General features: G+C 42.7%; 1 protein-coding gene across 3 annotated transcripts; it reads right to left on the bottom strand.

The window, feature by feature from the left end:
• LOC139530733 (sodium-dependent lysophosphatidylcholine symporter 1-B-like) lies at window positions 1-26063 on the bottom strand. Of its 3 annotated transcripts, none has more exons than XM_071327391.1 (14): window positions 25802-26063; window positions 19570-19719; window positions 18127-18251; window positions 9646-9769; window positions 9257-9335; window positions 8985-9154; window positions 8793-8883; window positions 8391-8509; window positions 5518-5601; window positions 3725-3808; window positions 3517-3629; window positions 3226-3369; window positions 2770-2845; window positions 1-2467 (listed from the first exon to the last, which is right to left on the bottom strand). In XM_071327391.1, exons 1-14 carry the CDS (start codon window positions 25889-25891, stop codon window positions 2336-2338), a joined length of 1581 nt encoding a protein of 526 aa, XP_071183492.1. In that variant the 5' UTR covers window positions 25892-26063; the 3' UTR covers window positions 1-2335. The 3 variants fall into 3 exon arrangements, with proteins under 3 accessions (XP_071183492.1, XP_071183491.1, XP_071183493.1); XM_071327390.1 differs by having other exon boundaries at window positions 2770-2946; window positions 25802-26061; XM_071327392.1 differs by having other exon boundaries at window positions 2770-2946; window positions 19570-19698; window positions 25802-26060.
• Window positions 26064-27864: the final 1801 nt, after the last annotated feature.

Raw genomic sequence — 27864 nt, 5'->3', positions numbered from 1 at the left:
TTGAAGCATAGTTTGTAAATTTAATAGGCGAAATGATTATGTTATGACATTGTTAACATCTGACTGCAGAGTGATCTATATTTCAGATTAATTTCCCAACACTGCTGATAAATAGAAAACTTGGCTTGGGTCTGCTCAAAGATTCATACAAGAATAAATACAATCAAAAGGATTGTTTGTCACATTACACACAACATTCACAAGATCAGGACACAGCCTCAACTGACAATACTTCTAAATAGGTAAACAAGTTAGGACTTTTTAAATACAAAAATCAGCCCATTACCTTCTAATAAAAGTCACATAATTCTGATTATCATACAACACACATGCATGTTGTATACACACACACACTATACACCCATACCCAAATAAACTTGTCTATACAAAAATGCACACATCCATATTCACAGACAAGTGTGTACAGATTACGTAATGTGCCAAATTAGTAATGCGTGTACTTTCTTTAACTAGTTTCAATAAATAGTTAGTGAAAATGCTGTGCTATTAGGCTCTAAATCTCTCCATACAGTTGAAGGCATCAAACATTTCAAGTTAGAAGTGAGATCGTTAACTCAAACTCGTTAGAAAGCGTTCCCACTCTCCAAGAAAGGCTCTACTTTTTAAAGGTTGACTTTGGGAGAAAAACTGTATATTAATGCACCATGATACCAGGTCAATTAATGCTTAAAAACAAAAATGTTTTATAAGACATTTGGCTACAGAGATGCCATTTCTTACCCATCTGTCAAAAAACTAATCCTGTGAAATGTCATCACATACTGGAGATTGCGTTCAAAACAACTATGAACTCAATTCTCAAACTTCAGTGCATTCAAAACGGGGAAGAAAAAAAAAACAAGCGCTGACTGGGAAGAAAAAAAATATCGATTTGAGTGGTCATCCAACTCAGAATTCCATCTCGGGAACTCGGGCCTCTTTCTAGAGCTCCAACCTGAAGATCACTGACGTCATGAGTTGACCTTGTGTTTTTCCGAGTTCCCAGTCTAGCTCAAGTGGCTAGCTTAGCTGACGAACTATACTGAACAAAAATATGAATGCAACATGCAAAATTGTTACTGAGTTACAGTTCATATAAGGAAATAAGTCAACTGTTATAAATTAATTTGGCCCTAATCTATGGATTTCACATGACTGGGCAGGAGTGCAGCCATGGGTGGGCCTATGCCCACCCACTTGGGAGCCAGACCCAGCCAATCAGAAGAAGAAAAAATCCCCACTAAAGGGCTTTATTACAGACAGAAATACGCCTCTGTTTCATCAGCTGCCCAGGTGGCTGGTCTCAGACTATCCCGCAGGTGAAGAAGCCGGATGTTGAGATCCTGGGATGGGGTCTGCGGGTGTGAGGCCGGTTGGATGTATTGCCAAATTCTCTAATAACATTGGAGGCGGCATATAGTAGAGAAAATAACAGTAAATACTCTGGCAACAGCTCAGTTGGAAATTCCTGCAGTCAATATGCCAATGGCAAAGTTGGACTGTTCTGCTCAGTCAACCTTTAAAAAAGGGAATTCTTGGCACCGTGTGAGAGAAACAACTTTGACCAAATAGAATTTAGTAAAACTGTTATACAGAAAATCTCATTGCAATTACAAGGTTTCCAAAGTACAAGATGTGTTGTTAAGGCAGTAATAATGTGGAATTCAGCTAGCCTAGATACAGTAAGTCTGAAATCCAGACATCATTGGCAATGTTAATGAGTTCATTAAGGTTAGAGTTTCTTTTTCAAGATTCCTTTTCCCCACAAGACACCAATATAATTCCAGTGAATGGATGAGATTGTCTGAAATGGAACAGTTTTTATGTGCTCTCCACGTCCCTAAAGAAAGGTATTACTCGAGATAAGTGACAATTATTTACATTAAAACGTAACCATATAAACACAGTCTAGATAGAACAAGTTACTGGTATGCCCTAAAAATTAGGACTGAAATCTTCCCTCTATGAGGACCATCCTATCTGGATGGAAAGTCTTATTTTTTTCCTCTACTGAGAAAGGCTTCCCACCCTTTGACCTAGTACTTGGTTCGGGTAGACAAACATCATTCAAATGATAGATTTGAAGGGTAAATGCCCCCCCCCCCAAAAAAAAAATCCCAAACCAATGTTTGTTATGCAAACAAACAGACACAAAAACCAATACCACAAATACATAGTACAGTAGGCAATAGACAGGGCACAGAGAGAGCGATGACTCAGAATGTCCAATAGGGGTCTCTAAGCCTGTTGAATCCTTTGGAGACTAGGGCCATTCATGTAGAATCAGGTAGGAAGCAACCACAATGTGGTCTGGTTTTTCTACTGTTAGTTCCAATTACACCCAAAACACTCCAGCCTGCCAGTGCAAACACGCGGGACAGTTGTGGCCTTTCGGCTGGACCCCCTCCTCTCCCAGGGCTCCTACACAACGCTCCCAAGCTCTGTATCGGAATCCTGATTGCGGTCCCTGTTTCAGAATAGGAACACAGCCAAGAGTTAAACAAAGGACTTGGCTTGTTCAAGATGGTTCTTATTCATGGCAGAGAGGCTAATGCATAAAGCGTGTCCTTTGCATTTAGCTGAGGTATAGAGAAAGATGCCAGAAAGGAACTAAGTTCAGTGTCCCCCTGCAAGATCATTTAGTTCGCTAGTGCATTTAATTTAGGAAAAAAATAGCTTGGGTCGTGCATGAACACTGTTCTATGACAATGAATGTCTGGCTTAGATACCCCCAATCAGCCCTAATCGTGGGTGTTTGGCCCGACTCACCGCATCTCCTGCAGTAGTTTCCTGTTGCCTTGCCTCCTCTCCTCGTCGATGGGGTAGGTCTTGAATATCAACAGCCCTAGGAATATCAGAACAACAGGAGCAGCTGAGACCAGCACCTTCAGGGTTAAATTCACTGCATCAGGTTGCGAGCAGCTTCTTGTCACATAGCCGGCAAAGCTGAACAAAATTTACAGGGAGAGAGAAGAAAAGAAAGCGGACATAAGGTACAGTTAGGCTTGATTATGAATGTGAGGATTATGTTATGGTTCACCACACGAGTGGCCCGGTGGCCCAAGGAAAATGAAGCTATTCTACAGTAGAATTTAGGAAGTAAAAAAAAAAAAAAAGATTCACTAAGCTGTTAGGAGTCCTGCAAAATAGAGTTAGATTTCAAACTAAGCTCAGCATGCTCAGTTTATCATGTACAATACAAGCAAGAGAGCGAAACCCACTTACTCGAGACTGAGAGTGGAGATGCCGAGGGAGATTCCTGAGGCAAACTTGGTGAAGAAGACATAGAAGGAGTAGAAAATGGCCTCGTGGCCACTAGAGTCTGGATTCTTCACTTTGAAATCATCCACCACATCTGGGAGCATTGACCTGAGAAACAGAGAAAGACGTGAATGTATACAAAAAAGGCAAGACCCACCATAGACTGGACATGCGTAAAGAGACACTGGAGATATGACAGAGATCTATAGGTTGCTGTGGGTATACAGAGGTACATTCAGACAGTAGGCTACTTACCAGGGTAGGAGGAAAGCTGCAGCCACACTGACTCCTGCTGCCACAGAGACCACATAGGCCACAATCAGACTGCTCTCTATGCAGACGATCAGGATCATGAAGGGCACTGCCCACTGCGGAGAGAGACATGAATAAAACAAGCCATAAGAGAGCACCCCATACACACAAACCAGCTTTGAGATGAAGCGCCACAACACACACTGCTTACCGTGATGCCAATGTAGACTGCAGTCTTTTTCCCAAATCTGGTCAGGAACCATTGCCAGAATGGAATGGACAAAGTCCCAGAGAGCTAAAAATGAAACACCAAAGAAGAGCATTAAGATATGTAACGTTTTGAACCATTTCCATAAAAATACTAATCTAAGCACTGAGGGCAATGTGGGAACAGAAAAGGTCAGACTGACCAATAGGCTAAAACATAAAGTGAGAAGGACACAATGTGAAAGGGCTCTTTATTTAAACCTGCAGGGGGTCTATGACCCTTGACCTCTTATAGAGGTATGGTCAACCCATGTGTCAAATGACCACACAAGGTTTAGCTAGCGGCTGAGCACTCAGCAGTATTAGAAATATCTAACACTATGCTGACCAAAACCAGCCTTGCATGTATGGCAGTTGGAGGAGTTGGCTAAATCACAAACAGATCTGGTGACCGGGCTACTAAGGACCTTTCTAAACTCCCACATTTCCTGCTCCAGTGGCCAGGGCGGTGCAGGGCAGGTCTACATCCTACTCAGGCAGAGGGAGAAGCGACGGTGCAGAAAAAAGGGAAAGGTAAATTGGAAGGAAATGCCAAAGCATGTTCGTTCCCATGGCAGTGCTGACAGATTGCCTGAGCAGCAAAGTCCCCTCTGTGCTCCTTTCTCACCCCTGCTCTCTCTAATAGTGTGAGAGGGTGACAGGTTCCCAGGCACCACAACCACCTCTCACCCCCAAAAAATGTGCCCTTTCCATTCGGACCTGTCGTGGTAATTTCCTGTATTACTAAATGAGGAGAGTTTACAAACCACACACAAGTCAGAGTTATATTTTAAAGTCCATCTTTAATTATATGAGCTTCACCATAGCCCTTTGACTCTCAGATCAATTCAGTGTCTATAAATTATTTCTGAGAGTGCTTACAAAACAATTCTTAGCATCTTTTATAGCCAAGATACACCCCTCTCAACTTACATAACGAACCACAGATCTTAGGAACTTCACAAAGGGCCTTTTACTTGAAAGAGGAGTATCCCATAGCATAAGCTATAAATTATCGTTCAGTTTGGTCTCTTAGACAAGTTTCTACTTCTCGTTCTTGGTACTTCCTAGTACCAAAACATTACCTCATCCAATGGCATATATCAATTGTCAATTCTAGATACTTCCATCTCAAATACACCCCCTCTTCCCCCCACTCCTGGAGAAGCCCACTAAGGGGAGTGAACCTCTAGGTCATATACTATGAAAGATAAGTTCAACATCAGAGGGGTAATACAATGTTTCCAGACACTGCCATACTACTCCCCCCAATGGGAAAATGAGGGAGTGACTGGAGTACAGACATAGTGGAGCCCTTCACATGGTTTCACAGATATATTAACATATGCAAGACAATGTTCAAACCTGACTTCTCCCCTTCTGATATTCTGCATATTACCAGACATGTAAAAGACAAGCCTGACCTCTCCCCTCTCTGGGCCCCAAGTGACTTTTCCCTAGAGGAGAAAGGAAAATGCAACTGCCAACAGTATAGTCCAAAAGAAGACATTCTAATGACAAGTATAAAATAAATCAAACATCTTATTTATCTATGTTACCTAACTAATTCAGCTACGACAGACCCCCCCCCCCAAAAAAAAACAGTCACGGAAACACCATGGAACCACAGACGTTACGCCACCCCACAAGGCAACCTTTCAGTCAGCACAGAATGTACAGGTCTTAATTAATGTACAGAATATACATTCACTGATGCCTTTGTGTTACGCCTCTAGTGGGAGGGATCCCTAGACTCACCATAATGACCAGGAGAATGTTCTGGAAGTCATTTCTGAAGCCCATGGTGTAGCTGATGAACAGGGCAAAGTTCCCCTCCAGGAGCTGCAAGGAGAGCAATGACATGCACATCAACCACTGAACATACAGGAAGTCATATACTGTTGATGTCGGAAGTTTACATACTCTTAGGTTGGAGTCATTAACACTCGTTTTTCAACCACTCCACAAATTTCTTGTTAACAAACCATAGTTTTGGCAAGTCGGTTAGGACATCTACTTTGACACAAGTAATTTTTCCAACAATTGTTTACAGACAGAATATTTCACATATATTCCACTGTATCACAATTCCAGTGGGTCAGAAGTTTACATACACTAAGTTGACTGTGCCTTTAAACAGCTTGGAAAATTCCCGAAAAGGATGTCATGGCTTTAGAAGCTTCTGATAAGCTAATTGACATAATTTGAGTCAATTGGAGGTGTACCTATGGATGTATTTCAAGGCCTACCTTCAAACTCAGTGCCTCTTTGCTTGACATCATAGGAAAATCAAGTCAGCCAAGACCTCAGAAAGAAAATGTAGACCTCCAGAAGTCTGGTTCATCCTTGGGAGCAATTTCCAAAAGCCTGAAGGTACGCCGTTCATATGTACAAACAATAGTACGCAAGTATAAACACCATGGGACCACGCAGCCTTCATACCGCTCAGGAAGGAGAGATGAATGTAATTTGGTGCAAAAAGTGCAAATCAATCCCAGAACAGCAGCAAAGGACCTTGTGAAGATGCTGGAGGAAACAGGTACAAAAGTATCTATATCCACAGTAAAACGAGTCCTATATCGACATAAGCTGAAAGGCCGCTCAGCAAGGAAGAAGCCACTGCTCCAAAATCGGCATAAAAAAGCCAGACTACGGTTTGCAACTGCACATGTGGAAAAAGATCCTACTTTTTAGAGAAATGTCCTCTGGTCTGATGAAAAAATAGAACTGTTTGGCCATAATGACCTTCGTTATGTTTGGAGGAAAAAGGGGGAGGCTTGCAAGCCCGAAGAACACCATCCCAACCGTGAAGCACGGGGGTGGCAGCATCATGTTGTGGGGGTGCTTTGCTGCAGGAGGGACTGGTGCACTTCACAAAATAGATGGCATCATGAGGCAGGAAAATTAGGTGGATATATTGAAGCAACATCTCAAGACATCAGTCAGGAAGTTAAAGCTTGGTCGCAAATGGGTCTTCCAAATGGACAATGACCCCAAGCATACTTCCAACGTTGTGGCAAAATGGCTTAAGGACAACAAAGTCAAGGAATTAGAGTGGCCATCACAAAGCCCCAGTGGTGGGCCGTCAGGGCCTGCAAGGCCTTCTCTGCTGGCCTAAACATCATCAGAATATATATTTTTTTTAAAAATATATTTCCCCACAAATATGTATTAAATTATTCCCCAGAGTAAGAGTTATACTCTTCATTTCATAGCTTTCCTCTTGGTTGCACTGCTTCCAGCCCCAGGTTGAGATTTGGAGGGCTGGTCTTTATGTTAGATCTTTTATCCAATCATATTCAGCCATCATGTGTTGCCAGGGGTCTAAAATCTGCCCTCAGGCCTTCAGAATCAACAGTGCGGGCGCTTGTAGCTTATAGTGAATGGAAATTAAAATTGTGTCAACCAATCAGCTTTAGAGTTGGCTATTGTACGCCTGCTGGCTGGCTCCAGTGTTACACAGGAGCCAGCTAGCAGGCGTAGTGCGTGCACGTCTTTTGATTGGATTACCAATATTGAGAGGCAGGTCCTATGGGCAGGTCTATCTAGGAAACTGAATTTGATAAACAAATTAATTTGCGTTCTACTAAGCTGTTTTTTCAACCCACAATGGCGGAAGGAGGAGAAGATATCGATTTGGTCGAGGATATAATTATAACGCCATTCTCAAGACGAACTTTTCAAGAAAAGTTAGACATTGTAAGGAGAGGTCGCCCGACGCCACAAAGCCTGTCACAGGCGGGAAAGGGGTTCGTTCGCTCGCCACTTTCAAAGTTTCAACTACGAGCGCTGTCAATGGCTCACAGGCTCCGAGAAGCACTGCAAACTGTACTGCTGGGAATGCCTATTATTTGCAAGTGATCGATTTGGTGTTGAGCCACACTGGCTTTGCAAACTTGAGTTGTCTGTTAAACACTGTTTACCCAAAAATGTCAATTTGTCAATTTCAAGGTGACGCAACGCCTGGTTATACTGCGTTTCTGTCTAAATGTATAGTGTCTAGAGCAATGGCATCATAATGATGGTAATAAGAGGTGGATTAATTCGGGTGTGACTGTGTAGTACCTCACTGAAGGCCTAGGCCCCAGGCCCACGGCACGCCACTGCAAAACCCTGACCTCAATTCCATATAAAATTTGTGGGCAGAACTGAAAAAGTGTGTGCGAGCAAGGAAACCTACAAACCTGGCTCAGTTACACCAGCTCTGTCAGGAGTAATTGGCCAAAATTCACCCAACTTATTGTGGGAAGCTTGTGGAAGGCTACCCGAAACATTTGACCCAAGTTAAACAATTTAAAGCAATGCTACCAAATACTAATTGAGTGTATGTAAGCTTCTGATACATTGGGAATGTGATGAAAGAAATAAAAGCTTAAATAAATCACTTATTCTGACATTTCACATTTTTTAAATAAAGTGGGGATCCTAACTGACCTAAGACAGGGAATTTTTACTCGGATTTAATGTCAGGAATTGTGAAAAACTGAGTTTAAATGTATTTGGCTAAGGTGCATGTAAACTTCTGACTTCAACTGTACATACAGCAAACCAAACACCAGGGGTACACAGCCTATAGCTTGTCATAAATCATTTTTGGTGCAACTGTATCCCATTCTAGTAGTATGAGTCACCATGAAGGCCAGCGACGTGAAGAGGAATCCCATGACCAGTTTGACATACGGCCCATATCCCATCACCATCCTCATGCCCTCAAAGAACGACATGGGCTCTGTCTTCAGACGCCCACACTCTATGACCAAAACAAAGATGGTGATTAAAACTGATTAGATGCACTGTGCCAAACATCAGCTGAAGACTTATCCGATGTGCTTATCCCTCGTCTATGACATTTACTGACTGCCAAAATGTGGCCCTCTCCTAGTTACTTGTAACATTTTAGGGTTGAGAGGAAAAGGAAAAGATTTTCTGAGGATAACATACAAAGCTGTTGTACTCTAAATATGAGAAAAGTATATTTGATGTAATTAATGTAAATAAAATTATGTAAACAATTTCCATTAATCAATTCACACCTTCCTGCTCTCTGACGCCCAGGAACAGGACTGCTGCACAGAGAACGTACATGACACAGATGACTGCTGAGGCGATGAGGTAGGCTCGTTTCTGTTAGAGGGACAGGAGGAGCAGGGTTAGGGTCAAATTACACTTTAAACATTGCCATTACAATGTTACACAACATGTCATCCCTGGGGTCCCCCTCTCACCGTGTCATCCAGGGATATGTGGGAGATGTTGACGTCTGACCCCAGCAGTGTGGTGTTACTGTTGTCAAGGACATCCAGGTCACCCGGGAGACAGGGTGCGATCGCCCCACCCACAATCTGCCCCTGGATCGCTGTGCCAACCACCGTGCCCAGCACCTCCACCGTCATACCTGAACAAGAGAGAAGGGATGAAGAGAGCGAGTAGATTGAAGACCTCATATTACAATCATATGAGATGCGACATAACTGCAAAGATGTACAGGATGACTTACGGTAGGCCGTGGCAGAGTCTCGCTCTTTCTGGTCCGTGCTGATGAACATGGTGAGCGCTGAGTATGGCACATGGAAGCACTGCACACAAAAACAATCAATTCCTGGCACAAAATAGCTGTATGTAGAAGTAGAAGTATTGTTGCCTGTTAGTTTACGCCAATCAGGGTAGGGAAAAAGTATTACAAAGGGATTAGAAATGACAAACAATTATACTGATAGAACCCACATAATTAAAGCAGATCTACCCCCCCACACACAAATATATTGTTTAATTACAACCATATCACAGTTCAATGGGGATTGAAGAGCAATGTATTGTAACATGTGCCCCTTCTTATTAATAACACATTTGTTCACTAACAATAGTGTGTGTATAGGGGAGACTGACCGTCTGCAGAGACTGGAATAGGCAGTAGAAGATCAGATACCACAGGACCTTCCACTGCTCCACTTGAGGGACATACCAGATCAGGAAGTACGCGAGTACTGCAAAGGGAGTGGAGATGAGGATCCTGTGAGGAAAACAGAGGAGCATTTTAATGTTTTGGTGTCTAAGTAGGTCTATTTCATCTCTGACTGGAGAAAATATGATATACTATTTTTTTTAAAGAAGAGTTTACAGTATTGAAGCAGTAAATATTTGTTCTCTCAATTATGATTTCCATGAGTCCCTGTCAGGCTAAGTGTGGCACCTAGTAGTGATGGCAGTAGTGCTACCAGATTTTGGGCACTAACTTGTCATCTGCATAGGGTTGAGATATATAAACACTGAACAAAAATATTAGAAACAACAATTTCACTGAGTTACAGCTCATAAGGAAATCAGTCAATTGAAATAAACTCATTAGGCCCTAATCTAGGGCTTTCACATGACTGGGCAGGGGTGCAGCCATGAGTGGTCCTTGGGAGGCATTTTTATTTAACAATGCAAGTTGTGATAGAGCCCGGGATTGAACCAGGGTCTGTAGTGACACCTCTAGCACTGAGATGCAGTGCCTTAGACCACTTGATATGCAACACCTGTCAGGTGGATGGATTATTTTGGCAAAGGAGAAATGCTCACTAACAGGGATGTAAACACATTTCTGCACAAATTTGTAGAGAAAAGCTTTTTGTGCAATTTTCTATTTTTATTTCAGCTCATGAAACAAACAATAAAGTATCTAACTTTATTTAAACTGGGCAAGTCAGTTAAGAACAAATACTTATTTACAATGATGGCCTACACCGGCCAAACCCGGACAACGTTGGGCCAATTGTGCGCCGCCCTATGGGACTCGCAATAACGGCCAGTTGTGATACAGCCTCGAATCATGGTGTCTGTAGTGATGCCTCAAGCACTGAGATGCAGTGAGTTAGACTGCTGCGCCACTCAGGAGCCCTTGAACCCTGTCGTTTTCTAATTTTCTTACATTCACCTTTTTATTCTTTCTTTCTCTGCATTGAGATCTATAACCCTTAATCCCCTGTTTGGGGCTGTGTATGAAGGGGCTCAATGTGGCCCTTCTCTCTGCACTATGCCTGCCGACGGGGAGACTGGTGGGCTGTCCTTATGGTGGCGCCATACTGACTCGCCTCACCCCACAGGCACAATACACCTGACCAGCAAACCAATCCACTCCAGCTAGAAAAGCAGAACATCCATAGAGAACAAAGGATCCACTACTGCAGTGGTCTTCCAACACGTAGACCAGTAACTCAACAATCAATTCTGAAAGTACATGCATTCTATCTCAAACATAAAAGCTCACAGCTACCATCCAATCAAAGCAACATTGACATTATCCCACCCCTGATTAGCCACTATTGGCTTAAAAAGCCAAATGTAACAATATCTGCCAATTAATTTCCAGCAATATTGCACTTCTGTCTGTTTGGTGCGTACAGTTGTCCATCAGTCAGTATGTAGCCAATTAGCGATGTTAATGATACCCAGCATCTTGTGGGTAGACGGTCTTTCCCCAAAAGCCTTCTCAATTAAATGTAAACTGCAAAGTTGGCTTCCCTGACAGAACTATATCATTATATCACTATATCATATATCACTATATCATGATTAATTAGGTCATTGTTTTGCAACCTCTGCCATGACGTGTACTGCAGCAGTAGGCCTTATTGCTAAACCGACACATTACTATTTGATCACGCGGACTGGGATATGTTCAGAGTAGCTTCAGAAAATAATAGACACGGTGAATGAGTTTCAGGAAGTGCATAGGAGATGTTGCACCCACCGTGACTATTTAAACCTACCCCAAACAGAAACCGTGTATAGATGGGAGCATTTGCACAAAACTGAAGGCGCGAACCACCGCATTTAACCAGGGCAAGAAGACTGGGAATATGGAATAATACAAACAGTGTAGTTATTCCCGCCGCAAGCAATCAGGCTAAACGTCGGTATAAGGACAAAGTTGAGTCACGGTTCAACGGCTCAGACACGAGACGTATGTGGCAGGGTCTACAGACAATCACGGATTAGAAAAGGAAAACCAGGCACGTCACAGACACCGACATCTTGCTTCTGGACAGGCTGAACACCTTCACTCGCTTTGAGGATAATACAGTGCCACCGACGCAGCCCGCTATCAAGGACTGTGGGCTCTACTCCGCCGTGGCGGCCGTGAGTAAGACATTTAAGCGTGTTAACCCTCGCAAGGCTGCCGGCCCAGATGATATCTCTAGCCGTGTCCTCACAGCATGCGCAGACCAGCTGGAGGGCGTTTCCAGCTATATTCAATCTCTCCCTATCCCAGTCTGTTGTCCCGACATACTTCAAGATGGCCACTATTGTCCCTGTACCTAAGAAAGCAAAGGTAATTGAACTAAATTACGATCGCCCCGTAGCACTCAGCTCTGTCCTCATGAAGTGCTTTGAGAGACTAGTCAAGGATCATATCACCTCCACCTTACCTGCCACCCACTTCAATTTGCTTACCACCCCAATAGAGCCACAGAGAATGCAATCGCCACCACACTGCCCTGTCCCATTCTATGTAAGAATGCTGTTCATTAACTATAGCTCAGCATTCAACACCATAGTACAAGCTCATCATCAAACGCGAGGCCCTGGGTCTGAACCCCACCCTGTGCAACTGGGTCCTTGTCTTCCTGACGGGTCACCTTAAGGTGGTGAAGGTAGGAAACACCTCTTCGGTGATCCTCAACACTGGGCCCCCACAAGGGTGCGTGCTCAGCCCCCTCCTGTCCTCCCTGTTCACCCATGACTGTGTGGCCAAGCACACCTCCAACTCAATCATCAAGTTTGCAGACAACAGTAGTAGGCTTGATTACCAACAACAATGAGACTTCAGGGAGGTGGTGAGGGCTCTGGGGGTGTGGTGCCAGGAAAATAACCTCTCACTCAACGTCAACAAAACTAAGCAGATGATCATGGACTACAGGAAACAGCAGAGGGAGCACCCCCTTATCCACATCGATGGGACCGCAGTGGAGAAGGTGGAAAGCTTCAAGTTCCTCGGTGTACATGTCACTGACAAACTGAAATGGTCCACCCACACAGACAGTGTGGTGAAGAATGCCTCCTTAACACCTATAGCACCCGATGTCACAGGAAGGCCAAAAAAGATCAAGGACATCAACCACCCGAGCCACTGCCTGTTCACCCCGCTACCATCCAGAAGGCGAGGTCAGTACAGGTGCATCAAAGCTGGGACCGAGAGACTGAAAAACAGCTTCTATTTCAAGGTCATCAGATTGCTAAACAACCATCACTAGCACAGAGGCAATTGCCTATAGACCGATTAGGAATCACTGGCCACTGTAATAATGTTTCTGTATCTAGCATTACTCATTTCATATGTATAAACTGCACTCCACCCCATCTTAGTCACTTCTAAATTGTGTTTACATGTTGCGTCACCCATTTCATATGTCTATACTGTATTGTACTCTTATACTACACCACTGACTGTTAAACAGCCATCTCCATCACATCAGAGGCTGCTGCCTATAGACAGATTAGGACTCACTGGCCACTTTAAAGAAATGAAACACTATCCACTTTAATAATGTCTCCGTATCTTGCATTACTCATCTCATGTGTAAACTATACTCTATAATATCTTAGTCACTTTAATTGTGTGTAAATATTGCATCACCCATCTCATATGTATATACTGTACTCTATAATATATGCCACTGTTTTAGTCCAATGCAGCTCTTACATACATGCACAGTTGAAGTCGGAAGTTTACATAAACTAGTTTTAATGACTCCAACCTAAGTGTTTCAACCACTCCACAAATTTCTTGTTAACAAACTATAGTTTTGGCAAGTCGGTTAGGACATCTACTTTGTGCATGACAAGTAATTTTTCTAACAATTGTTTACAGACAGATTTCACTGTATCACAATTCCAGTGGGTCAGAAGTAAACATACACTAAGTTGACTGTGCCTTTAAACAGCTTGGAAAATTCCTGAAAATGATGTCACGGCTTTAGAAGCTTCTGATAAATAATGTCAATTAGCCTGAGTCAATTAGAGGTGTACCTGTGGATGTATTTCAAGGCCTACCTTCAAACTCAGTGCCTCTTTGCTTGACATCATGGGAAAATCAAAAGAAAAATCAGGCAAAAAAAAAAATAATGTAGACCTCCACAAGTCTGGTTCATCCTTGGGAGCAATTCCCAAATGCCTGAAGGTACCACGGTCATCTGTACAAACAATAGTATGCAAGTATAAACACCATGGGACCACGCAGCCATCATACCGCTCTGTCTCCTCGAGATGAACGTACTTTGGTGCAAATCAATCCCAGAACAGCAAAGGACCGTGAAGATACTGGAGGAAACAGGTACAAAAGGATCTATATCCACAGTAAAACAAATCAAATGTATTTATATAGGAAAAAGGGGGAGGCTTTGCAAGCCGAAGAACACCATCCCAACCGTGAAGCTCGGGGGTGGCATTATCATGTTGTGGGGGTGCTTTGCTGTAGGAGGGACTGGTGCACTTCACAAAATAGATGGAATCATGGAGGGAAATTATGTAGATATATTGAAGCAACATCTCAAGACATCAGTCAGGAAGTTAAAGCTTTGGTCGCAAATGGGTCTTCCAAATGGACAATGACCCCAAGCATACTTCCAAAGTTGTGGCAAATGGCTTAAGGACAACAAAGTCAAGGAATTGGAGTGACCATCACAAAGCCCTGACCTCAATCCTATAGAATTGTTTTTGGCAGAAGTGAAAAAGCACTTGCGAGCAAGTAGGCCTACAAACCTGGCTCAGTTACACCAGCTCTGTCAGCTGGAATGGGCCAAAATTCACCCAACTTATTGTGGGAAGCTTGTGGAAGGCTACCCGAAACATTTGACCCAAGTTAAACAATTTAAAGGCAATGCTACCAAATACAAATTGAGTGCATGTAAACTTCTGACCCACTGGGAATGACAAAATAAATAAATCATTCTCTCCTATTATTCTGACATTTCACATTCTTAAAATAAAGTGGTGTTCCTAACTGACCTAAGACAGGGAATTTTTACTAGGATTAAATGTCAGGAATTATGAAAACCTGAGTTTAAAATGTATTTGGCTAAGGTGTATGTAAACTTTCGACTTACACTGTATATTCTTAATCTATTCCTTACTTAGATTTACGTGTACATGTTGTGAAACTGTTAGATATTACTGCACTGTTGGAGCTAGAAGCTACACCCACAATAACATCTGCTAAACACGTGTCTGTGACCAGAAATTTTATTTGATAGATTTACAATTATAAAAAAGGGGAATTACACACCCAAAAATCTAAATGTGATTGTTTTTTTCTAAACCGCAAACAATTGTCTTCTGATGCGATTTCAGCATTGACATGACTCAGAACATCCCTTTCCGCTGTTTTTCTATGAATAATTGTTATATTGAGTAAAAAAATAAAAATAAAAACAGGAAGAAAACTCGAAATTCAAAAAATACTAAAGATAATTTGGCATGACAGGCCCCATAAAATGATTTATTAACCATTAGATTACCAGGTATATTGATAGCAAACACATTATATACTAAAGACCCAGGGAAGAGTTGCAGGGTAAAGAAGAATGTGCGTACCTGAAAGTAGCTACCATGCTAGAAAAGGTTGGAGATCCCAGCACTACTGGGTTTCCAGCAGACCAGTCCACTCAAAATAATAGAAGTCAGGGGCATTGCTGGCAGGGTATTCTGGAGACAAATATTTATCAACAAAGACATTTCTATGCCTGCAGGGCAGTGGGCGTTCTATTTGTCTCATCCTCTCACTAGTCTCCGCAAAAGCCACAGTTGAGAACAGTGGTTGCTGTAACATTGCATGCTCATCTGCCAAGTGTTTTAATCACTACAACTGCATTAATACTTTATAACAATCTCTTGCTAATAAGTAATGTTTCTTTCTATCCATAATCTATGCTTGACATGCAATTATGGTGCCTACAGTCCTCAGGGGGCCCATCAGCTAAATTAACTGAAAATGCATGTTTGTCTGACATGATGACCCCACTCACAAAATGGTGAGTCAATGGGAATGGCCCATCCTCTGCAGCCCACACCAACTGAACTGGATAATCCCCCTCCATCTTCTTCCTTAGCCTATGTGGGCTGACAATGGGGTTAATGAGTCTCAATAGGCTGATCTGACTCGAAATAGGAGATCAGATTTCTCCTTGATTGTCTGCATTTTTTAAAACCGTCACTCCGGTTTAATACACAAAGCTCCCAGCATGAGCACGACGGCAGCCCAACACCAATGACCTTGAAGCAAAGACATACACAACCCACCTCAGGGGGTAGGGTAAGACGAGAGGGGAAAAGGCTCAAGGTTTTATTTTGCAGACTGGATCATCTGCCTGTGAGAACCATTCATGTGCTTGTTCAAGTTGTCAACATTGTCTTATCAATATCATAATACTTAAAAAGCGAAACTATTAAAGTACTGATCAGCAGAGCCCATTAAGATAACATTGTGTTCCCTCTCTTTTATTTTTTTTTATTTTACCAGGTAAGTTGACTGAGAACACGTTCTCATTTGCAGCAACGACCTGGGGAATAGTTACAGGGGAGAGGAGGGGGATGAATGAGCCAATTGTAAACTTATAACAATGATCCTTTTGCAGGCGGATACATGGAAGAGGTTCTAGAATTCCACAGAGTTTAGGACTAATGAATACAATTCTGGGAAAAACCTCTTCCACATATAGTGCCAATTAAAAAGGCTGGAGCATTCAGATGGGAAAAGATCTTTAGTCAAGGTTTAGTTAAGAAATGCATTATTGATAGTGGGGAAGACCTCTAAAATCGCCTAGTCTGTGCTAAGGTGCGGATAACATGCTTGGGGCTTTGTGGTGGTTTGTACAGGCCAGAAAACTGCCACCTAACAATGACCCACCTCATTGACAAGCAGCCAAGAATCTCCCCTCTACTTGACCTGTGGTAACTTCTCTGAATTAGGCAAGCTCCCTCCCCAACTGCCATTCTGGAGTCACATACACTTCAGGCCCCCCATTGGCCTAAATCCAGTGGTGTGTTGAGGGTTGGACCAATCAGAGCGGGAGAAGCCAGTTGTCTCCACCTGGAATCCTACATTACACGCCCAGGGTCCTAAGATATCAAGCGAATCCAGCTACCTTATCATGAATCATCTGTCAACAAGAATTCCTGGACAGTCACAGTATAATGCCAAATATACATTTTAACCACAATTTCACTCCGTCCTCTTGTAGAGGAGTATGTGGAAATATACATTAGTGTGTTATATAGCAGTGGTCACCATGTTCCCTCCGGTTTAAATAACTTTGGTCTGTGCAGGGTCACACAGTCGCAGCACCCAAAGGCCAGAGAGGTGTCAGGGATCAGTGTTTCTCTTGACCACATGGGGTCATATAGTTTCACAGGTGCATATAAAGTAGGCTGCAAAGTGCTAGGTAGCAGGATGCTGTTAGAGGATCTAACACCATCGAGATCATCTCTTTACAAACAGTCTCACAATGTTAAATACCTCCCATTATGGAATTCCTACAACCAAATGTCAAATAAAAAGACTATTGCCTTGATAGAGCAATAGCAACAAAACAGTAACGGTTAACAATGGCGTTTTTTGACGCGAGGATTACTTTAGCAGTAGCATTGCCGAATCTTATATGCAACGCTCATGTGTTTAGATGATCAGTGTGTGACACTGGAGCTCTGGTTTCATCAACTAGCCATTCTGGGCGGTTGTACTCACTCCAAAACGCACTCCTATTACTTTAGAGGGGGAACTCATCGCTTTCTTCCATTCCTGACACATACCACCCACCACTTGGCTTAACAGTCTCGATTAGGGCACCTGGGGCAAAAATCATAGCATTTTTACCACCCAGAGCTTTCCGTGGAACCTCACAGTGGTAGCTCAGAACAAAAAAAGAAAGCACCTGGGTATTCTAAAACTAACTAAAATAAGATTTAGCCTCATTCCAGTCTGTCCTGGTTTGCACCCAGAGGAGAAGTTAAAAGCTACTACAATCCAAGACAGACAGTACCCAACTGCAGATAAAGATAGAGTAACAACTGCAGATAAAGATAGAGTAAGTGTCAGTGGATACTGAGGTCGAATAGAGAACAAGTTATGCATATCAGTGACAGCCTGTTCTCTCTATTCAATCTGTTTCATTTCAGCTTCGTTGTCACGATTACCACCTATATTTCAATTACTGTTCTCCCTCGAGGCGTGATGAGAGGTTATGCTTTTAATTTCTGAATGAATCTCCTCTCCCCCTTCCTCCATTCAATATCCTATTCTTGTTTATGTCCCCTTTTTGTTTTCATTTCCTCTTTCATTCCTGCCTGCTGTAAGGATGTCCACTGGGTGACCGAGGCGGAGACACCTACCAGGGCATCATCCGGCCACACCGGGTCCATCTGCTCCGGCTCACCAGGAAGCCCACAGTTGGGTCTGTCACTGCATCCCAGGCCCGGCCCACAAACAAAATGATAGAGGCATAGAAGGGGTCCAGCTATGGAGAGACGGCGTTAAAGGGAGAGAAATAATTAATTGTCTGTCAGACCACTACAACCACAGACATCAGCCATCCCCTCTCCTCACAGAAGAGTGGCCATTGACACAGAAATAAAAATAAGCCATCTTTTGCATCTAAGCAACAAAATGACTAAGAGGATATTTGGAGATTTGCCAAGATTGTGTAAGAACAGTCAGGGATACATGGCGTGGCCACATTGACAACATTACCATCGGAACATTGTGGTGTTTAAGACAATTCCAAGGAGCTCATTATCTCTGGTTGAATGCGTTGTATTCAGTGTGCACAGTTTATCACTTGCTAATTGAGACACAAAGCAAAGCAGTGGGAGTCAGAGTTAAACTGCTTCACTAGATGAGTCATGCCAGAGGCTGGCAAAATGAAACCAGCTCTTTGGCCTTCCCCTTAAAATCATCAGTTCCCCTTTTACCTTTTAGTGACAGTGAGCTCAGAAATTTGACAGTATTCAGAAAATAAATGACAAAATATATACACTACTTTATGTTATGCTTTAAATGACAATTTCAAGACAAGGACTGATACAGTACAAAGCTCATTAGATGGATACCGAAATGCTGAACTAGAATATTCAGTTCTGCCCTAGACTGGAACACGGATGTACTGTGCTCTTTGTCTTGGGGATTTATTACAGTGCCTATATAGAGATCAGTGGTGGAAAAAGTTCCCAACTATCATACTTGAGTAAAAGTAAAAATACCTCAATAGAAAATGACTCAAGTAAAAGTCACCCAGTAAAATTCTACTTGAGTAAAAGTATTTGGTTTAAAATATACTTCAGTATCAAAAGTAAAAAGTCATTTCAAATGACTTACATTAAGCAAACCAGATGACATCCATTTATTTATGGAAAGCCACAGGCACACTCCAACATTCAGACATAATTTACAAACAAAGCATGTGCGTTTAGTGAGTCGGACAGATCAGAAGCAGTAGGGACGACCAGGGATGTTCTCTTGATAAATGCGTGAATTTGACTATTTTCCCATCCTGCTAAGCATTCAAAATGTAACGAGTACTTTTGGGTGTCAAGGAAAATGTATGGAGTAAAAAGTAGAATATTTTCTTAAGGAATGTAGTGAAGTAAAAGTAGTCAAAAATCGAAATAAAGTAAAGTACAGATACCCCCCAAAAATGACTTAAGTAGTACTTTAAAGTATGTTTACTTAAGTACTTCACACCACTGATAGAGATGCCTAGCTTGGGACTTCTAACCCAAGCCTAATATGTCTCCCACCCTGGTGTTGCCCTCTGGCTCAACCCCCATCTCACTCACCTGGGCCACATCCAGCAGGTAGATCTGGAAGAAGAAGCCCAGAGCACTGCCAGTGATCTGATAGGGAGCCCCTCCAATGGCATAGCACAGCTTACTGCACACTGACAGACGGCCGCTTTCGTCCCGCCGCTGGAGAATAGGGAGAGAAGACTCACATAGCAGGACGATAGGACAATGTTTTGTTATACACTAAATACAGAAATTAAGAACACTGGATTTTAATAGGTTGCTATTGATACACAATTTAGCTGTGTTGTGATGCGGGGCTCTTTGTATGTCCACATCCAACTCGGACTTTGTATTAAAAGCTGACAAAATGTGGGAGGCATTTCATTTATTTAGCCATGATAGTCCACTAACAATTGCTACTGCTTTCTAGGGAGTCCTGGATTCCGTTTAAATCAATAAAAACACATAACACACCATACAGAGAAGCATACATACAACAGCACAGCTAAAATCACAGCATACACAGTAGCACACACCTCATACTTGGTTGGAGACTCCCACCTGAACAGGTCTGACATATATTCATGCAGTTTGTGCTGTGTCACCTTGGAAACAGTCACTAGTGTGTTGTAATGGATCATGTTCGTCAGTGGTTTGATTCCAGCTTTTTGCACAAAAAAAATAAGTCTGTGTTCCCTCCGTGAATACCCAGTCATGATAGAAGCAGCCCTACTGATGATACGTTGTAGCTGGTTAAGACCAGTCGTATTGCACTGATGCATGGTGGGAAGCCACACTGTGGTTTATCACTTAATAATGAACAAACTTGATCAGTAAAAACTAACTGGTAGGTCTAGCTTTACTTTTGTGAACTGTCATCATCCTCCATTAAGGATGTGGGTTTTTGGTAACGGCACAAGGCAACGTTTCTTAAACATACAGTATGCAAACAATTCATCCAAAACTAAATATAAGTGTTGATATTAGTTGGTAGGGGTATTTACGTCAACATTATGTTTGGATGTATTTCTAATACCTTAAGACTTCCTGCTAGATGTCATCTAAGACCCATTTTCCATCTGTTTGACCAGAAATCATAGCCTTTGCTTAGTCCTAATTTTTTGGATGGAAAATGGTTGAAAAATGTAAATGCCTTAATTTCTCAAAAATAGACTTCACTTTCATTTAACATGCTCCTAGACGTTTCCGCTTCACAATAATAAAAATAGTAACAATGTCCATTTGACATGCTCCTATGAGCTTCACATGTTGGTCCTCATGGGTCCTTTTAGATAGAAATTCCCTAAAACAACATTGTGAGGCCAACATTGGCCAACCCTCCTCACCCCATTTTTATCATCAGATTAGCACCAAATCCCTCTGACTATGCAGTCTGGGCCACAAGGAGTTTAGAAAGTGGTGTGAGACTGGGAGGTCACTGCACAACTCTGCTTGGTGCCGTAGGCAGAGATTGGCTCTGGCTATGTGATGAGGCATTCTGACGTTCCATTAGCGGCCTGAGTGCCCCAGCAGTGTGCAGACAGTCAGGAGCGCACACACACTCCTCCTTCCAATCACAAAAACATCCTACTGGTCAATGAGTAAATAAACCCAGTCCAATAGCCAATCAATAGTAAATAGTATCTATTCTGACACTGTCCTGTCAGTGTTGTTATAAGCACCTCTGACCTATTCATAGTACTTTCTCAGGTGAAATATGCCCGCATAGAACAGGAATTACATCCCACATTGCTTTCAGGAATGCAGCCTGAAGATATCCTGTGTAGGACAACTTGTATGGAACATACTTTTGTTTATGCGGACACCCCTTCAAAATAGTGGATAAGGCTTTTCAGCCACATGCCTTGCTGACAGGTGTATAATATCGAGAACACAGCCATGCAATTTCTGCCCTGCTAGAGCTGCCTCGGTCAACTGTAAGTGCTGTTATTGTGAAGCGGAAACGTCTAGGAGCAACAACGGTGAAGTGGTAGGTCACACAATCTCACAGAATGGGACCGCAGAAGCGTGTAGCACATAAACATTGTCTGTCCTCAGTTGAAACACTTACAACCGAGTTCCAAACTGCCTCTGGAAGGAACATCAGCACAATAACTGTTCGTATGGACCTTCATGAAATGGATTTCCATGGCCGAGCAGCTCTACAAGCCTAAGATCACCATGCACAATGCCATGCGTCAGCTGGAGTGGTGTGAAGCTCGCCGCCATTGAAGCAGCAGAAACGCGTTCTCTAGAGTGATAAATCACGCTTCCCCATCTGGCAGTCTGGGTTTGGCAGATGCCAGGAGAATGCTACCTGCACCAATGCATAGTGCCAACTGTAAAGTTTGGTGGAGGAGGAATACTGGCCTGGGGATGTGTTTCATAGTTCGGGCTAAGCCCCTCAGTTCCAGTGAAGGGGAAACTTAATGCTACAGCATACAATGACATTCTAGACAATTCTGTGCTTCCAACTGTGGCAACAGTTTTGGGAAGGCCCTTTCCTGTTTCAGTATGACACAGCCCCCATGCACAAAGCAAGGTCCATACAGAAATGGTTTGTCGAGATCGGTGTGGAAGTACTTGACTAGCCTGCACAGAGCCCTAACCTCAATCCCATCGAACACCTTTGGAATTAATTGGAACGCTGACTGCGAGCCAGGCCTAATCTCCCAACATCAGGGCCCGACCTCACTAATGTTCGAGGCTGAATGGAAGCAAGTCCCTGCAGCAATGTTCCAACATGTAGTGGAAAGCCTTCCCAGAAGAGTTGAGGCTGTTATAGCAGTTGGGGACCAACTCTATATTAATGCCCATTATTTTTGAATGAGATGTTCAATAAGCAGGTGTCCACATACTCTTGGTCATGAGATAGATATCTATGCACACACACTCCAAAAATATAAATGCAGTACCTCTGCATTTGGCAGAGGTACTTCCAAATGCAACAAGCTAATTTCTCACATTTTTGTGCACAAATTTGTTTACATCCCTGTTAGTAAGCACTTCTTTGCCAAGACACTGTAAATCCATCCACCTGTCAGGTGTGGTATATCAAGAAGCTGATTAAGCTGGGTACAATAAAAGGCCACTTTAAAAATGTGCAGTTGTCACACAACACCACAGATGTCTCACATTATGAGGGAGTGTGCAATGGGCATGCTGACTGCAGGAATGTACACCAGAGCTTTTCCCAGAGAATTGAATGTTCGTTTCTCTACCAACATCATTTTAGAGAATGTCAGTAGGTCCAACAGGCCTCACAACAGCAGACCACGTGTAACCATGCCAGCCCAGGACGTCCAGATCAGGCTTCTTCACCTGCGGGATCGTCTGAGCCCAGCCACCCGGACAGCTGATGAAACTCTGGGTTTGCACAACCAAAGAATTTCTGCACAAAGTGTCAGAAACCGTCTCAAAGAAGCTCATCTGCGTGCTCGTCGTCCTCACCAGGGTCTTGACCTGACTGTAGTTCGGTGTTGTAACCGACTTCAGTGGGCAAATGCTCACCTTTGATGGCCACTGGCACGCTGGAAAAGTGTGCCCTTCACGGCTGAATCCCAATTTCAACTGTACCTGGCAGATGGAAGACAGCGTGTATGGCGTTGTGTGGGTGAGCAGTTGGGTGAGCAGTTTGCTTATGTCAATGTTGTGAACAGAGTGCCCCATGGTGGCGGTGGGGTTATGGTATGGACAGGCATTAGCTACAACAAACAGAATTACATTTTATCTATGGCAATTTCAATGCATAGAGATACAGTGACGATAGGCTGCCATCTGGGCGGCAGGTAGCCTAGTGGTTAGAACGTTGGACAAGTAACCAAAAGGTTGCAAGATCGAATCCCAGAGCTGACAAGGTAAAAATCTGTCGTTCTACCCCTGAACAAGGCAGTTAACCCACTGTTCCTAGGCCATCATTGAAAATAAGAACTTCTTCTTAACTGACTTGTCTAGTTAAATAAAGGAAGAAAAAATATGCTGGAGGCCCATTGTCATGCCATTCATCCGCTGCCATCACTTCATGTTTCAGCATGATAATGAACAGCCCCATATCACAAAGATCTGTATACAATTCCTGGTAGCTGAAAATGTCCCAGTTCTTCCATGGCCTGCACGCTCACCAGACATGTCACCCATTGCGTATATTTGGGATGCTCTGGATCAATGTGTACAACTGAGTACCAGTTCCCGCCAATATCCAGCAACTTTGCACAGCCATTGCAGAGGAGTGAGACAACATTCCACGACAATCAGAGACACCTCTTTCTACAATCAACAGCCTGATCAACTCTGTGAAGGAAATTTGTCACACTGCATGAGGCAAATGGTGGTCACACCAGATAGTGACTGGTTTTCTGATCCATTCCCCTACTTAAAATCAGCCAATTTATTTACATTGACTGATTTCCTTATATTAACTGTAACTCAGTAAAATATTTGAAATTGTTGCGCTTATAAATTCTCAGAGAATATAAAATTCAAAAACAAACCCAATTTTGATACACTCCCATATCTACTGGGTGAAATACCAATGTGCCATCATAGCAGCAAGATTTGTGACCTGTTGCCACAAGGGCAACCAGTGAAGAACAAACACCATTGTACCCTTTTGTACATTGTTACAACACTGTATTTAGACATGACATTCGAAATGTCTTTATTCTTTTGAACTTCTGTGAGTAATGTTTACTCTTCATTTTTATTGTTTATTATCTACTTAACTTGCTTTGGCAATGTTAACATATGTTTGCCATGCCAATAACGCCCTTAAATTGAAATTGACAGACACAGACAATCAGAGACACCTCTTTTCCTTGTAACAGGTTGATTAACGGTGTGTAATGTTTTGGCTGTTCCGTCAAAGTTTAGCCTCATCTCCGGTCCCATGCCAGTCTCAGCTGCTTGATGAGCTCAAAGGCTATTTACCTTCCATTCTGACTGGCAGGGAGGTGCAATGTGTTACAACACCATTTTAGAGGTTAATCAACCTGTTACAAGGAAATCCAGTGCGACGGCACATCACAGATGCTGCGTTCAAACACTAGTTGGGACTAGGAAACTCAGAAATGTCCAACTTGCTAACTGGTTAAACGCAGCACATGTAAGTAGCAAGTTGGAAATGTCTGCGTTTCCTAGTTGCTACTAGCACCTGAACGCAGCATTATGGTGCTTTCAAGACAACAGGGAACTCAGAGGTTGAATCATAACATCAGTGATGTGTGAGGTCGGAGCTCTAGAAATAGGCCAGAGACCCGACTTGGAATTCGAAGTTGAATGACCGTTAAACACATTTTCCCGGTCGCAGCCAGTTTTCTTCGGAGTTCCCAGTGGTCTTGAACGCACTGAAGTCAGAAATTTCCCAGTTCCGATTTCCCAGTTATTTTCAACGCGGCCCATCGAGACAATTACTGACGTCATATCAGTGAACGTCAGTAAATCATTTGTCTTCGGTTCTTATTATAGACACATTTAGTGCATTCAGGACAACTGGGAACTCGGGGGGGGGGGGAAATCTAGCTCCGATTGTGAAAATGTGTTTTGAATGGTCATCCAAGTCCGAATTCCAAGTCGGAAACTCTGGCCTAGTTCTAGAGTTCCGACTTTCCAACCTGAAGATCACTGATGTTATGAGTCAACCAATTTCCCCCCCCAGAGTTCCCAATTGTCGTGAAAGCACCAATAGGTGTTATTTTGAGAGTTTGAGTACGTCAGCTGGTCAACATTATCCTTCAGACAAAATTAATCATAGCTAAAATACAGGTTTAATGAATGCATGTCCCTTTAAAACCGGTAAAGTTTTTTTTCTCTGAAGACCTACACTCAGATTGCTCTAACGTGGTGAAATTCAAGCCCCATCAACGAAACTGGAAGGCATTAGTGTGCCATGTCAGCTATGGTTTAGTCACAATTGCACCAGTAACCTAAGCCACTCATTGTAAATGCCTATCATGTGAAGGCTATTTGACGTTTGAAACGTGACTGCAGTAAGTAACTAGCCCAATTACAATAGCATCACATGCCCTCACTGCCAATTACAGCGGCTTTCTTAATAGCCTAATCAAACCGGCCTCAATTTTATCTTGAGATCACGGTCTAAATATTTCTATGTTTGTGTGCGTTGAAAAACCCATGATAAAAATGCCTATTTAAGCTACAATACAGCTCATATTTATCCATGTGGATATGGTAGTAAAATAATACCCTGCAGATATCCGTATAGCCTACATAACAGTATTGTGAAGATAATTTTAGGCCATAAATTAATAGAATTCCTCGCACTTACCTTGGCAATTTTGATTCCATCTTGACTTCTTGTTTTTTTGGGTAATAGATTTGACGCGGAATATTGCTCCGCGCCCTCTCCTTTTACCATATCGTTTTAAATCGATAATTTCTTTCAAAAGCCTTTAATTTTTTTTTGCTCCTCACTCAGTATTGAAACTGCACGAGTAAGCCACGGTTCAAAGCTCTGTGTGTTGCCCACTCAATTTGGGGGGCTGGTCTCCTTGGTTTGATATGGATGGATAGAGCGCGTCTCTGCCCTCCCCCACTCATTCATCCACGCTTTTAAATACTACGCCTCCGACGTCATGTTAACCCTTTAATTGACTAATATGCTGACGCGACTAATGCAATTCGATGCAAGGTAGCCTACAGTAAAGGAAACATAACATACCAACAATATAGGCAGAAATATTTGCCTGCATCAATTTTATATTATGACATAGTGCACTTTGGGTTTTAAAAGTGTGGGGGGGACATGACCTGGCGGGTGGGAGGGTCCTCCCCCAGAATTTTTGTGCCATCTAAAGCAAATTTCTGACATTTTTACACAATCAAATATGTCATCTCTATTTGCAACTAAAAGTCAGCAAAAATTCCCACAGTCATGACTGGGAAAATTTGTTTTGAACGGTCATCCAACTCCGGATTGAAGTTGGGAACTCAGGCCTCTTTCTAGAGCTATGACTTTCCAACCTGAAGTTCACTGATGTTATGATTCAACCAAATTTTGGGGGTCATCTAAAGCTAACTTCCTGTATTTTTACACAATCAAATATGCCATCTCTATTTAGAACAAAAAGTCAGCAAAAATGGCCATAGTCATCAAGCTAGGTAAGAGATCATTACTAAACATGTTTAAGTGATTAATAAGACTGAACTAGATCAAAGGTAATTCAATAATAAATATTGTGTTACACCTTTAACCAATAGCCTAACATATGAACAACGCTTGAAAAAATACAAATACTTTTAATTGTCTTTATTAAGACATCCTCTATATCAACTTTCAGCCAGACCGACCAGCCAGCCCGAGCCGCCTGCACCTCCGACCCCCACCAGCCTAGTCAATAACTCAACTTTCTTCCAACACAATTTCCTTCCCAGTTCACACCTTACATTTTTTTAATTCCCAAGGAAAAGGATTGGAAAACAAAAAACAAAACACCCACATACACCTCAAATATGCATTAACACACAGAAACAGCAAATCCTCCATATAACTAATATCATAGGACTAATAGTACTGTAGAGCTCTTTTTACTTGCACACAAATAGCTTGGTCGTCCAGTCCTGTCCCTAGGGGTCCACCACTCTGCAGGGCCCCAACCAAACACACCCCACTCAGCGTTAGGATCTTAATGAAACACTCCTTATTGGTTTTAGGTGTGTTAGGCCAAGGCGAGAGTGACAACCCACAGGATGGCAGAGCCCTGGGCCCAGGACTGTGCAGCCCAGCAGCTAGTGATTGCCTAAATAGGTGCAGTGCATTCAATAAGTATTCAGACCCCTTGACTTTTTCCACATTTTGTCAGGTTACAGCCTTATTCTAAAATTGATTCAATTGTTTCCCCCCCTCAATCTACACACAATACCCCATAATGACAAAGCAAAAAAGTTTTTTAGAAATTTTGCAAATATATTAAAAATAAAAAACGTAAATATCACATTTACATAAGTATTCAGACCCTTTACTCAGTACTTTGTTGAAGCACCTTTGGCAGCGATTACAGCCTCGAGTCTTCTTGGGTATGACGCTACAAGTTTGGCACACCTGTATTTGGGGAGTTTCTCCCATTCTTCTCTGCGGATCCTCTCAAGCTCTGTCAGGTTGGATGGGGAACATCGCTGCACAGCTATTTTCAGGTCTCTCCAGAGATGTTCGATCGGGTTCAAGTCCAGACTCTGGCTGGGCCACTCAAGGACATTCAGAGACTTGTCCCGAAGCCACTCCTGTGTTGTCTTGGCTGTGTGCTAATGGTCATTGTCCTGTTAGAAGACGAACCTTCCCCATAGTCTGAGGCCCTGTGCGCTCTGGAGCAGGTTTTCATCAAGGATCTCTCT

Source organism: Salvelinus alpinus, chromosome 9 (assembly GCF_045679555.1).
Source record: "Salvelinus alpinus chromosome 9, SLU_Salpinus.1, whole genome shotgun sequence".
Taxonomy (NCBI): Eukaryota; Metazoa; Chordata; class Actinopteri; order Salmoniformes; family Salmonidae; genus Salvelinus; species Salvelinus alpinus.
The sequence above is the reverse complement of the archived record's forward strand: the minus strand, read 5'-3'. Positions and strand labels throughout refer to the sequence as shown.

Excerpts from the sequence above, each read along its gene's own strand:
- LOC139530733 (XM_071327390.1), bottom strand. The coding sequence starts at position 25,891 with ATGGTAAAAGGAGAGGGCGCGGAGCAATATTCCGCGTCAAATCTATTA. Across the intron at positions 9,336-9,645 it reads TATTCCAGTCTCTGCAGACG|TGCTTCCATGTGCCATACTC; the intron begins GTCAGTCTCCCC and ends TTTTGTGTGCAG. Across the intron at positions 8,510-8,792 it reads GGGCGTCAGAGAGCAGGAAG|AGTGTGGGCGTCTGAAGACA; the intron begins GTGTGAATTGAT and ends TTTTGGTCATAG.